This window comes from Emys orbicularis, chromosome 2 (assembly GCF_028017835.1).
Source record: "Emys orbicularis isolate rEmyOrb1 chromosome 2, rEmyOrb1.hap1, whole genome shotgun sequence".
In the NCBI taxonomy this organism is placed as follows: Eukaryota; Metazoa; Chordata; order Testudines; family Emydidae; genus Emys; species Emys orbicularis.
Window position 1 is genome coordinate 77,119,869 of NC_088684.1, and position 13,517 is coordinate 77,133,385.

Here is a 13,517-nt window from a genome sequence, read left to right on the forward strand (position 1 = left end):
TGGTAGGTATAGAGCTGGTTGGCAACTGGAATTTCCATTCTGTAGGAGAGTCCAACACTTTGAAAAACAACAACGTTTGTTGTGAAATGGAACGAAAAGCAGAAATTTCTCAACTTCCCACAAAACAAAATGTTCAAAAAACCTTTTTTGATAAAAGTGTTTTGTTTCAGTGTGGACTTATTTTTAATTTTTGTAATTTTATTTGTTGTATGTTTTGTATTTCATATTACAATTTACAATGTATTATAAAATAAATTTCTAAACAAAAGGTCATTTCAAAACATAAAATCAAAATGTTCCCTTCCAAAAAGGTTTGTTTCAATTTTTTTAAAACTAAATTTGATCAAAATTGGCGTATTCCTGGGGAATATTTTGATTTTTGACAAATCATTTTCCGAAAGAAAAATGTTCTGTTAGAAAATTTCTGACCTGATCTAGGTAGGGGCATACTTTAAAGCTTTAAAAAAAAAATTAGAGAAATACTTGGCCCTGATAGGTTTGGCTGCGCTGCAGCTGGCACATGATACAAGGATTGGGGGAAGAAGTGCTTATATGCCATATTTTTGCTTCTTTGATCTGGGAACCAGGACTTCCAGAGCTTGGTTTGATCCTCTAGCACAAGACAGAATTATTTGGACTGCTCCATTACTAGTGGTAATGGCCCCCCAAAGGTATTTATGCTGGCTGGAAGGGGATGGAGCCTGGAATGCTCTGGCCGTGCTCCTCTTCATTCACACCCCACTTCCCTCTCCCAGCTATGGATTGTATCCATATAGATGACCTACAGTAATAGCAAGTATCCAGGAATGGTATATTAAGATAATTCACTTCTGGTGTAACTAGGATCAGAATTTAGCCCTATGAGCTTAACAAAACAAGTGGAAAATCAGGAGGGAAATATATTACAGAATTAAAAAATACTTTTTGTGTACAGGAAAAAGACTTGACAATAAATAGAGTAAGCAAAGTGTAATAGTTCTAATTAAACAAAGTTGTAACCTGCTTTATAGTGTCTTACCAGCTGTTTTACAATCTTTTGGATCACCTGGGAGGAGACATCCTCTGGCTGTCTACTGAGATAATTTGTGGAAACCCCACTGGCTAGCTCCCCCACCCCCCTTTAGGAAGTAGTAGGGGTGAGAGGACTATTAATTCTCCAACCTTTTAAAAGGCTATTTGGACTGTTCCAGTTTCCCCCAAACACTCCTGTCAAAAGTCAGAGTACTTTCTCCCAGTTACCTTCCAACTTCAGTGTCCAACCTTTAATGGATCCTGGGGTCAGTCCCCAATAAAAAGGTGCTTAGACTGTGTATCTGTTGTATTTAAGATGTCATTAAGCCATTCTACATGTTCCACAGCAACCAGCTGACACTCTCCTTGATCATCATGGATTTAAAGTGTTTTTATAGTTCTACAGAAGTGCGCATTATACAGGCACAGATGGGCATTTCAAGGGCTAGTAATTCAATTATGATTCAGAAATATTTGTATATTGGCAAAGTTAATTGGTTTCCTCTTTGGCAACAATTTTAAGATTCTTGCTCAGTATTACTGATTATTGTGAATTGTTTTTTTAAGGGAATGTTGGATCATGACATTGGTAGGAAAAAGCATATCTTGAATACTGTTTTTTGCTGGCACGGATATATTTATGGTAGTTTGGGGAGATAAATGTTACTTTTCCAGCAGCACTGCAAATTCGCATCATTAAAATCTGAGTGGCAAAAATGGTAAGTTTATACTGTAACTTTTCAAATCTGCTAGAATGCAATATAAACAAGTTTCCTAGTTTATCTTGTTTATTTGTTATTTTAATTTTTTTGTTTGGCATGTGGTACAGTAGATGTATGCTGTCTATTATACCATTGCTATTGTTATGCTGTATTAAAGTTTAAGATGGCATTTCTGTTGCCTGTTTTCAGTCACTTATAATGTACTAAAATACCTTTTGCAATGAAATGTCTCACTTGTGAGCCAAGGAATGAATCCCTTAAAATGTTTAGTAAAATTCTGTTTGGACTTTTTTGAATTATTTGAATTTGGTTTAAAAAAAGTATGTCAGTGCAATGTTAAAGCTGAGATTTTAATCATGCAGAAGACAGGAAATTCTAGATTAACTTTACTCCTCTGAGCAATATCTGGAGAGAAATAAAGAACTCAGATTCCATTTTTTCAAGACATTTTTAATATTAATAGCCTGAAAAATAATTATTGTAATGTTTTTGTACCAGGTAATGTTTTGTTTGTGTGACTATAACCTAAGAAAATAATTCTTAGTGAGCTAGGGAGATCTACGTAGAATAGACTCTACTCTTATTCAGGGCCTCACAGAGGTTTTTGGATGCCTGGGGCAAAATCTGAAACTAAGGCCCGCCACCCTTCAAAACCAACCAACCAACCAACCGAAAACAAACAATCCGCTCCCTCAAACACCACGGGTGCAAAAACACTAAAGGGAGGACCTGAGGAGGATGAGGGTTTGGGGGAACAAGCCCACCTCAAATTCCCCCTGCAGCGGCAACTCCTGTCCTGCGGAGTTGGGCCCAGCTCTTTACTTTGGGTGTTGGACCTGGTGCACAGGCTTACAGCACCATATCTGAGTGGCACTGTCTGCGACCCTGTGCACCAGGTCGCAGCATCACTCAAATTAGACCCCGCAACCATAATGAAGAGGTGGTAGGGCCAAGCCTGAGTGGCGCTGCAACCAGCCCTACTTGCTTTGGTTGGCCTCTCAAATGGGGGCCTGGGGAAAACTGCCCCTTTTGCCCCCACCTCTGGGCGGCCCTGTTCTTATGCTGTTGCTAAAGAGAAGTGCATCTGCTGTTTATTTTTCCAAAATAATAACAGCTAGAAACCTCCAATAATGTTAACCCTCTTTTTATATAAGAAAATAAAATGATCAAATTTACTATTAAAATACATTTAAAAGTTGCTCTAACCAAGTATTCCAGCACATTGCCATTTAACTCCAAAAATATTACTAAAATATTAACTTAATAGCAAATATTTATACATTCAATATTTCAGGGGATTTAACAAGATGGCTAGCATGGATAACAGAAGTATTGTTAGAATCTTTTGTTTTTTCCATTGACTCTGGGAACAAAAACCTAGGTGCTGTAAGAGGTGGTGTAATCTGGTTTTAGATCAGAAATTTAATCCATATGGTTCTTATTAATTTCATGCAACTTGAGCAAATGATTACTTCTAAACTTTCCTCTATTGTCTGTCTGTACCAAATAGGGTTGCAGTGTGCATAACTTGCTTTTAAGAGTGCTAGGCTGGAACTGATCATCACATCAGGATTTTACATGTCCATGCGCTCTCCTTCCTAGGTTTTCGTGTTCCTGCTGCAATATTGTTCTTAAAACTCACCCCTGCCATAATGGTTACAAAAAACTGCCACTTGATAATAGTTGGACAAGTTGGTTGGCTAAGATTTGTGCACATGGCTACTCTGCTAAAAACCCTATTATATTTTATCCTGTCCTCTCCCCCACCTGCCTGTTTGTGCCATCCACCTCTTATATCCTATCTTTTCATCCATAAACTCTTTGGTGCAAAGACTGCCATTTAGTATTTTTAAACTGACTCAGATTTTTTAAACAATAAGCTTCACACTGTGTGTATATTCAGGAATTAGAGCTGTTGGCAATCCGGATGCCAATAGTCAATAGCACCATCTACTGTAGAAACAGTAATTGGAATTCAAGAGCATCAGGGATAAAATCAATGTGAGTTTGCCTTTGACTGCAGTGGAGCCAGGTGTTTAAAACAAAAACACAGCTATGGGATCTCAAGAGCTCCCTAGTTTCTGACTATAGCTGCATGTAGGTGACAAAATTTGTTTGCAAAATGGTCTTGTACTATATTACATAGAATTTGTTTAAGTGTGACCACTTTTCTTAGTCAAGACAACCCCTCTGTGATTGTGCACTTCCAGGAGCTTGAAATGAACCAAAGCTCAACTTTGGCTTTTAGGATCCCAGGCAATAGGGAGTCTATGGTGTAAATTTCCAAGCACCTGGTGTAACCACTAACATGTATATGTATAAATTGACTTCTGCTCATATATGAATAATTGCAAATGAACCTATTGGGTTCATTTGCAGATTCCAGTGTTTGCAAGTTTGATTAAGTTTATTTTATTTTCCTCTGCAATCAACATGTCCAACAGTAAGCGCAACATTCTGGAGCTGTGGAAGAACTTCTTCAAGGGCGTCAGGCCCCAGCACACTCCCCATTGCCTGGCTGCATGGGCTGGGAAAAGAATCACAACACTTCTAGGGTCAGAGTCAATTCCAGGAGCAAGGGTCTGGTGGGCGATTGCTGGGAGCAAAAGTGGCGTAAAGAGTGAGGTGCCTTAAGACACGATGATGTCAGTATCCTGCTTTTTACAATTTGAACTTTGGACATGATTTTCTGTCTGCTGGTTGGTTGTTTGCTTTGATCTCCCACAACCCTCTCCCTCATTCTCTGGGCTGCCAGCCTCACTATCTCTTCCTTCTGCTTCTTTCTTTCCTTCCATCTGTCCTCTCACTCTTATTTACTCTCTCAAGCTTCCTCCCTCAATGTCCCACTTCCCCTTTCTTTTTTTCCTCCTCCTTCCTGCCATTTTTCTCACCCCATCTCTTCCCTAATAATAATAATAAATAACATAATTTAAATGATTCAGAGCCATTATTTTTTATAGCTGGGCTGTGGAACTATGTTAACTTATTACTATTACCCTTACCCTACCTTTTTATCCTTTCCTCCTACTATTTATCACACCCACTTGTAAACTGTAAGCTCTTCAAAGCAGAGATTGTTTCTTTGTACAATACAAATAATTAATAATAATAGCATGTGTCCTATCCAGTGCCCTTTTGGCCCTGTAAATAAAAGTGGTTTTATCTTAATCCTTTTTGACTGCACCATGTTAAGGGACAGTGAATCTGGGATACAACACCCTGAAGCAAATCTGTGCATTGAAGATTGGGCTATCTGACTTCCATTAGAAAGGCAGACAAGTGAATGCTTGAAACAAAAACTCCAGAGCATAATAAAGCCCTTGTCTCATTCTAAGACAAGCCAGGAGACCACACCACAGAGGTGAAAATTTGGGTGTCTGGGATAAGATCAGGGCTTATATTGAAATAAGTATTCCAGAAAAATTGTTCCAGAATAACTATTTCAGTACATTTCCAAGTGTAGACGAGCCCTAAATCTTTGCAGGATCTGAGCCTTACAGCCTGATCCAAGCCCAGTGAAGTCAAAGAGTATTTTTCCATTGTCTTCAATGGCTTTGGGCCAGGTCCATCAGTCCTGCAAGATGCTGAGCACTCTAGCCCCATCATCTTGCAGGAGTGAGCTCTTAATACATAATGCAGTGATCTCATAGTTTTTCTTAATGTTCCAATTTACCTAAGAACTCTGGTAGTCCTTCACCCAGAGGAGAAGGTGCAGAATTGAGTTGAGGCAGGAGGTGGAGTTGCAGTGAAACCTGGAGTGCGGGAAAAGGTTCAGAGAACATGGAGGGGGATTTTGTTGGGGAAGACAATTAGATACTCTGTACTTGAATTTGTTGGGGAAGACAATTAGATACTCTGTACTGGTAATTAATAAAGTTGAGTTGTATTTGATTTTTCTATTAAGACACACCTCATAAAAAATTAACATTCTCTTGGCTTTTTTCAAAATCTTATTTATGAGTAATGAAGAATAAATACTGCAAAAAATAAGATTAGTCTAAAAAAGGTAAAAAATAAGCCTTGTGCAGAATGTGATGCATTGTTCTGTATTACAATATAATTAAATTAATACTTCAATATATTAGATAATTATGTGGTATTCAATATATACCACCATGGATTGCTCGCGCAGAACCTGTAGTAAGCCTAACCAGGGCTCCTGGCGTTCCATAGATCTGTGGCCATAGAATTTGTTACACAATTCACTCACTGTGGAATCTCCAGTATCTGGGATTTCATTTTGTTTTTAAATTATGTTTCTAGCTCTTATGGTTAAAAAGGCTTGGCCTATACTAAAAACTATGCTATGTAGGTTAGGGGTGTGAAATAAACCACACCCCTGACTGATACAGCTATGACAACAAAACTCCCAGTGTAGGTGCAGCTGTGCCAACAGAGGAGTGCTTCTGTTGACATGGCTAACATTGTTTGGGGAGGTGAGGTTCCTGCATTGTCAGAAAAACTCCTTATATCAGTGTTTTTATCTGTGTCTATTCTAGGGGGCTATGGTGGCATAGGCTGTGTAGTGTAGACACAGCCATAGAAAACCCCCAAAACATGAATCAAATGTAAACCAATACAGTGTCCTCTACCTGTGTGTTCAGAGAGCTTGAAACAATAGTTCTGAGAGGTTATTCATTTCAATCAGGTTCCTGTGGATCCACGCTTCTATGGCTATAGAATATGGTAGTTTCTCAAGATTTAATGGAATTCAGCATTTCTGCCATGGAATTCACTATTTTGCTACAGTCAGGTGTCAGAAATTTTGTTTTCTATCTCCTTGCCCTGCTGGGTCCTGCTCACAGCTGCCTCTTGCTTGCAGCTATCCCCACAGTCACAGTGAGAGTAAACTGGATAAAGTGCATGTTCCCTGCACTATTCCATGGAGGTAGACAGCAAAAAGTTTGCCACCCAGAGATCAAGAACTGGAGTCCAGCTTCCAACCAGGTAGGGGAGAAGAAAGAAATGTAGGCTGTGTAGTGATAATGTACAAACCAGGTAGCCTGGAGAACAGCACAACTGTTGAGCCTTGGGGAATCAGGGAGATAAGTGCTGTAGCTGGCTACAAGAGCTGAGGCTCAAGAAGTGGAGTAGTGCTGCCTGGTGAGCAGAAAAATAATCCCATCCTCAAAAATAACCATGGTTGGAAACAATCACCAAAATATTGATGTCAATCAGTGTTTTCACCTATGAGCCACACCTGTGTGTTTTTGAGGGACTGTGGGTGAGGGAAGATGGAAACAAAGGAACACTGCTGTGGAAAGTAAGGTCGCTGCTGTGAAATTTAGGCATGGTCTCAGGGGCGCCAGAACGGGGGACACCAAGGGGCTATGGCCCCCCAACTTTTTACTCTCCGTAAGGGCGAGCAATGGGGGAAGGGGGAGCGGGGGACGAGGTCTTGGTGGGAGAGGCGGTGTGGGAACGGGGCCCTGGGGGGAGAGGCGGTTCAAGGGCGGAAGCTTGGGGAGAAGGGGCGGCACGAGGGCAGGCCCTCAGGAGAATGGGCAGTGCGGGGACAGGGCCTCGGAGGGAAGGGGCGGGGTAGTGGGGCCATGGTTTGGCCACTGTTGACCCCCTGACTTTTAGGGACCTTCTGCCACTCGTGCCTGGTCTATATTTAAAACTTGGATTGAAATAGCTACAGAAGCCAGGGAAGTGAAAAATCCACACCCCTGAGCATTGTAGCTATGCCAACCTCTGGTGTAGCTGTAGCTAGGTTAACAGAAGAATGCTTCTGTCGGCCTAACTACAATCACTCAGTGAGGTGGAGTTCCTACAGTGAAGGAAAAACCCCTTCTGTTGCTGTAGTCTGTGTTTACACAATGGGGTTACACTGGCATAGCTACAGCACCATAGCTATGCCGCTGTAGCGTCCATAGTGTAGATATGGCCTTTGGAAGCTGAGATTCTCATGTAATCATATGACTCCAGTAGTGTGGTTTATGAAAAACATGAAATATCATGTGCCTTGCAATAAAATCATGAGAGTTGGCATCACTACCATGGAGTACCCCCTCCCACAAAAGAGAAAACCTCCCCTGTGAGTCTTTGTTTCTGAAGCTCTTAATAAAGCCAGGTGAGTAACAGAAGTTTTGGTTCTCTGGCAATTCAGGTCAAACAGAAAACAATTTTTAATTATTCCCCCCCCCTCCCCCCCTGCAAATTGAACAGTTTAAAAAAAATGTTTCCGTTTGACTGAAAAGTTTTGTTTAGACAAAACTGAAATGTTTTGTTTTGATGTTGACCATTTAAAAACATTTTTGATTTTTTAAAAATAAAATTCAAGGAAATTTTGAAACAAAAAGTTGTTTTAAACCAAACTATCAAAATCTTTAGGTTTTGAGGTTTTTCTAACTGAAACCAGTTGACAAAATCAACACAAATTTGCAAAATGTTTTGATGTCGCCAAATGTACATCATTTGCCAAAAAAGCATCAGCTGACTAATTTCACTAAGCTCTCGCAGTCAGCATTGTGGGTCACAGTGGTTAATTTTGCATTGTGCCTCTGGAGCCAATCATCTCTGTGATGTTCTGTTTGGTTCAGTGTGGTGTCCTCTTAAAGCTACATATTCTGTGGGATTTCCTGGTTTACTCTCGGTGTGCTGTCCCGTGGGGGCTGGGTACTGTGTGACGCTTGGCGTAGCATGAATCACGTTGGGGCTGTATGCGTCTTGGGAATTATGTTCCTTGGCACAGGAACTGTACACAACTGGCTGTTTGCCTGAACCCTGGGAGCTGGGGTCAGTGTGTTTGGCTGGGCATGGAGTCAGTGCTAGGTTTACAATGGCGCCATGGAGCCGGGCTATGCTCAGAAGGGGCCTCGGCCTGCTCTGCTTGCACTGTGCCCTGAGACCCCGCGAGTCCACTGGCTCTCCTCCCCCTGCCTTCCGCCCACCACTTGCTCCTCTCAGCCTGCCTGCTGGCCAGCGGAGAGCTCCTCTCCACCCCTTAGCCACACCCACCGGCTTCTCTCTGTCTCCTGGACGGACCCCAGTACATCTCCAGCTCCAGGCAGTCTCTGCTTCCTATCACCTGTGGGGCCCCACCTGTCTCCGTGGAGCTGAGCCGCCTGGCATAGGTGCAGAAGCCTGGCCAGTCTTGGCCAGTTTGTTGGGGATGACAGTGTGAGGGGCTTGGCTGAGTCCCTCAGGCAAGTGGGTCCTGAGGGAGCCCAGCCAGGGCAGTCCCTGGCCTGGATGATCGTGGCACTCCTGAGGGGCAGGAGCAATTCACCTCCCTGGGACCAGCCCTAGCTGCACTGGTGGCGCAGCCCGGCAGACAGTCGCCTCGCGGAGGGCCAGTGAGTGTGGCCAGGAGTGGATCTCTGGAGGGCCTGAGTGGGGGTGCTGGGCTGTGAGGGTGGGAAAGATGTGTGTGTGCTGGGGCACTAGGGAATGGGGGTTCTGTGTGGGATGCTGGGCAATTGCTGTGGGGCTTTGGGCAGAGGTGGTGGTGTGCAGGGCACTGTGCATTTGTGGCAGGGTCTGGGGTGGCCCTGGCCATAGGGAATCATGGGGGTGTTCTGGTGTTGGGGGGGGGGAGATGTGTGGCACAGCATGGGCCCACCCCTGAGGGGAAGGAGCATGCTGGCAGCACAGGGCTGGGCAGGCCATTGTGCATCTGGCAACTGCCGATTTGTAAATAGTGCCCTTGCACTGGGCTGGGTGGAGCGGGGCTGCCCCTTGCTACGGAGACCAATCTCCCCATGTCACACTCCACTGCCCCCATGGGAGCCCACAAATCTGTTTGGCACCGGGCCTACAAAAGGTTAAGCCAGCCCTGCATGCAGTCCCCTGGGTGGTTGAGGGCTGTGCCTTTGGCTGAACATGATGTCCCCCAGCAGGTTGGGGTTTGCACATTTGGCTGGGCAGGTGCCCCCTGGCACGTTAGAAGCTGTGCATTTGGGTGGGCACTGTGCCCGCCCCGGCTGGTTGGGGCTGGACACGGTGCACCCGGGGCCGAGCGCTGTATAAGGAGGTAACGCACCCTCCGGGGTCGGTGGGGGACGGGGAGCTCCCTGCCGGGGTGACAGAGGAGGGCGCGCACGAGCACTCAGCCGCGCTCATGCTGGCACCCCGAGAACGAACGCGCGCAGCGTCTGACTGTGACGCGTGGCCCCACAGCGGCGAGAAGTTTCGCTTTGCGCGCGGGGCCCTCACCGTTCCACTTCCGACCCCGGCCTTCCGCTCAGCCGACGGCCCCGCCCCTACCTTCCACCTCATCACGTGAGCGGTCGCGGAGGCTGCCGGGATCGGGCTGTAGTCTCGGTTCAGGCTCAATATGGCGGCTCTGGGCGAGCGCTGAGGAGCCGGCGGGGTAGATTTGGTGGCGCTGGGGGTGCGTGCGGCCCTGTCCCAGCCGGAGCGCGTTAGCCGGTTCGGGGCTGAGGGAGCAGGAGGCGGCGGCGGTCGGGCGGGAGAGCGGCTGCGGAGCGGCGCGGGGCCTGCGGCGGGAAGATGGCCCAGTGCGTGCAGTCGGTGCAGGAGTTCATCCAGGACTCGTTTGTGCCCTTGGTGGCCGCGCTGTGCAGCGAGGAGGCGGAGAGACTCACCCGCAAGAACAACCTGGGCTTCTCCGAGCTGGTGAAGCCCTTCTGCCGCCTCACCTCGGAAGGTCTGTGCCGGCAACGGGTGGGACGGGGCTTGTTTACATGGCAGCCGCCGGGGCGGGGCGGGGCAGGGGAGCTGTCACTTGCACCCACCCTAGGGCCGGGGGTGGGGAGGGTATTGGGGGCGTCCTGCTCCCACCCCGGCCTGCTGCCGCGGGCCCGGCTGAATGGTACTTGTCCTGCTCGCCACGCCGCCGTGCGCCCCCGGGCCGGAGCCAGGAGATGCGAGCCCCTCCCAGTCCTTGGCCCGAGCGGTTGCCGAGGAACAGATGCAGATCGGGGCAGGTATCCCCGAGCCCCGCTACCGTGTCACGCCGGGGGAAGGGGCGACTCGCTTTTGAGGGACGATTCCCAGTCAGTCTTATCTGACCTGGAAGGTGGGGGGAGGAGACCTCTTGGATGTGGGGCTGCTCCGGGGCGTAGCAGTACACACAGCTTAGAAGTGACTCTCTTTTCGCGGGGGGGGTTATTAACCCGTGAAGTTCTTTGTTTTAAATACCAGTGTAGTGAAATCTCGCTTGTTCAGGTTTTCCCCAGAACGTTTGACATCCCACTTACTGCAGTATATGCCTGCAAACTTCTGGCAAGGCCCGTTTTAAAGGAACAATGATTTTAAATTGAATGTCTTTTTAAAGTTCAGCTCATGAGGAGAATTACAGGTAGCTCTGTAGCATTTAATATTGGTTTGTTTTCTAAGCAGCATCAACTGAACTGAGTTTTATGTCAGTTTCTTATGGTGGGGAAAAAATTACAGAAGTTCAAGCAAGTCAAGTTCCTCAAAATACTTCTTGAATTGCATCTGAGTTACTTTATAAAGCATTTCAGTGGATTCTACCAACTTGAAATCTAAACAATTTAAAATGTTAAAAGTAGTTCCATGCGTTACACCTGCCCTGAATTCACCTGCCAGTCTTTGTTTGCAACTATATTTTTCTGCTTTCAGAAATATTTCCTCCCTCTTTTTGTTGCAATATGGAAAAACTCTCAAACTACAGAGGAATCTGGTTGACTGGAAGATGACAAACAATGTGCATAGTAAACACAATGTGCAAAATATATTTTTTTTCTACTGTCCTTTAGTTGTAGCCATTCTAGGTGTTGTAATAGTTGTAGGTTAAAAAGTGCGCACTTTTTAAAGGAGAGGAGCAGCAAATGTAGGCCTCCTCCAACCCACTGCTATCCTCTGAATTTCTCACAATTGCCAATAGGCAAAATTGAAAGTCAAACTTGTATGAGATAAATTTACATTTAATCTTTCTAAACTAAATGATCATGCTGGACCTTATTTGCTCTTGGGTTTGAGACATCCTAGTCTATTCTGCATATTTAGTGGACGTAATTTTATTAACGTCTCTTTTTAAAGGACACATAATGACAAAACTGTCTGATACATATCACATAATTTCTAGTACTTCTTGCTCTGTATTTCAAGACCAAACTGTGTATTCAAATGTGTTAACATTTTTATTATAGATACAATTCTTGCCAACCTTTCATTAAAATAAAAATCATGCCAACTTTCCAGGTTTAATTGAATACTCAGATTGTTGCTTAAGAAAGCCAAAAGAAATATGTGCGGTTTAAGGATCAACCTCCATCCCTGTATAAGCAATCTGTGGGGTCACACAGGTCATAGAAATGTAGGACTGGAACGGACCTCAAGAGATCATCTAGTCTAGTTCCCCCAGGCTGAGGCAGGCCCAAGTAAACCTAGACCATTCCTGGCAGGGGTTTATCTAACCTGTTTTTAAAATCTCTAAGATGGGAATTCCAGAACCTCCCTTGGAACCCTATTCCAGTATTTGGTTAAATTAGATAGAGGGAAGAACTTTCTAACTCTCCCTTGCTGCAGATTAGGCTGATACTACTTGTCCTGTCTTCAGTGGGCATGGAGAACAATTGATCGTTGTCCCCTTTATAATAGCCCTTAGCATAGGCATCTATACTTGGAGCTGGGGGCTGTGATTCTTAGCTCAGGTAGGCGTGCTCATGATAGCTCTTTTTTAGCTATCTTGCTAAAAATAGTAGTGTAGCCAAAGTGGCAATGGCGAGCAGCAAGGAGGGCTAGCTTCCCCAAAATTGTACGCAAAGGTCCAGATGGATTTGTACTCAGGGTAACTAGCCTGTCTTGCTGCCTGCCACTGTCCATTCTACAGTGTCTACACTACTGTTTTTAGCACGCTAGCTTGATGAGAGCTAGCATGAGCATATCTAATCAAGCTCAGAATCACACCCCAAGCTCCAAATGTAGATGGAGCCATAGTTGAAGATTATCAGGTTTTCCCTCAGTCGTCTTTTCTCTAGACTAAACATGCACAGTTTTTTAACCTTTCCTCATAGGTTAGGCTTCCTAAACCTTTTATCATTTTTCGTTGCTGTCTTTTTGGACTCTCTCCAGTTTGTCTGCATCTTTCTTAAAGCGTTGTGCACAAAACCAGACATAGGACTGTGTGGGACAGTTACCTCCTGTGTTTTAAATATGACAGGAAAGTTTCAGGAAAAGTTGTAGTAGACAACTAGGGAAAAACTTTGCTATAGGAGAAGTTTCTTCCCAATGTCTATCTGGTTACACTTGTCAGAGGCAGAAAGATTTAATTTCTTAACTTTCTGCATCCTGTTAATAGATCCCAGGATATTAGCCATATTGACAGTAGCATCACATGGTTGGCTTATAGTCAACTTGTAATGCCCTTTAGCCCCTACCTTTTTTTTTTTTTTTTTTTTTAAATGGAGATATCCTATCTCCTAGAACTGGAAGGGACCTTGAAAGGTCATCGAGTCCAGCCCCCTGCCTTCACTAGCAGGACCAAGTAATAATTTTGCCCCAGATCCCTAAGTGGCCCCCTCAAGGATTGAACTCACAATCCTGGGTTTAGCAGGCCAATGCTCAAACCACTGAGCTATCCTCCCCCCCCCCCATTTCCTATTTTGCTTTGCCAACTATTCTCCATTTTGTATCTATTTGATTTTTTTCTTCTTAAGTGTAGTACTTTGTACTTTTTTGAATTTCTTCTTGTTGATTTTAGACCAATTTTCCAATTTCAGTTATTTTGAATTCTGATCCTGGCCTCCTTAAGTGCTTGCAACTCCTCCCAACTTGGTATCATCTGCAGGTTTTATAAGCATACTCTCCATTCCGTTATCCAAGTCATTGATGAAGTTGTTGAATAATAGT

At 44.6% G+C, this 13,517-nt stretch overlaps 1 protein-coding gene across 1 annotated transcript in view; it reads left to right on the plus strand.

Moving 5' to 3' along the window:
* Positions 1–10,190: 10,190 nt before the first annotated feature.
* TRAPPC8 (trafficking protein particle complex subunit 8) overlaps positions 10,191–13,517 on the plus strand; it is a 108,703-nt gene continuing 105,376 nt past the window's right edge. Inside the window, exon 1 of the mRNA XM_065398689.1 lies at positions 10,191–10,347. Coding sequence (XP_065254761.1) covers positions 10,191–10,347 — 157 coding nt within the window. The remainder of the gene's footprint in view (positions 10,348–13,517) is intronic.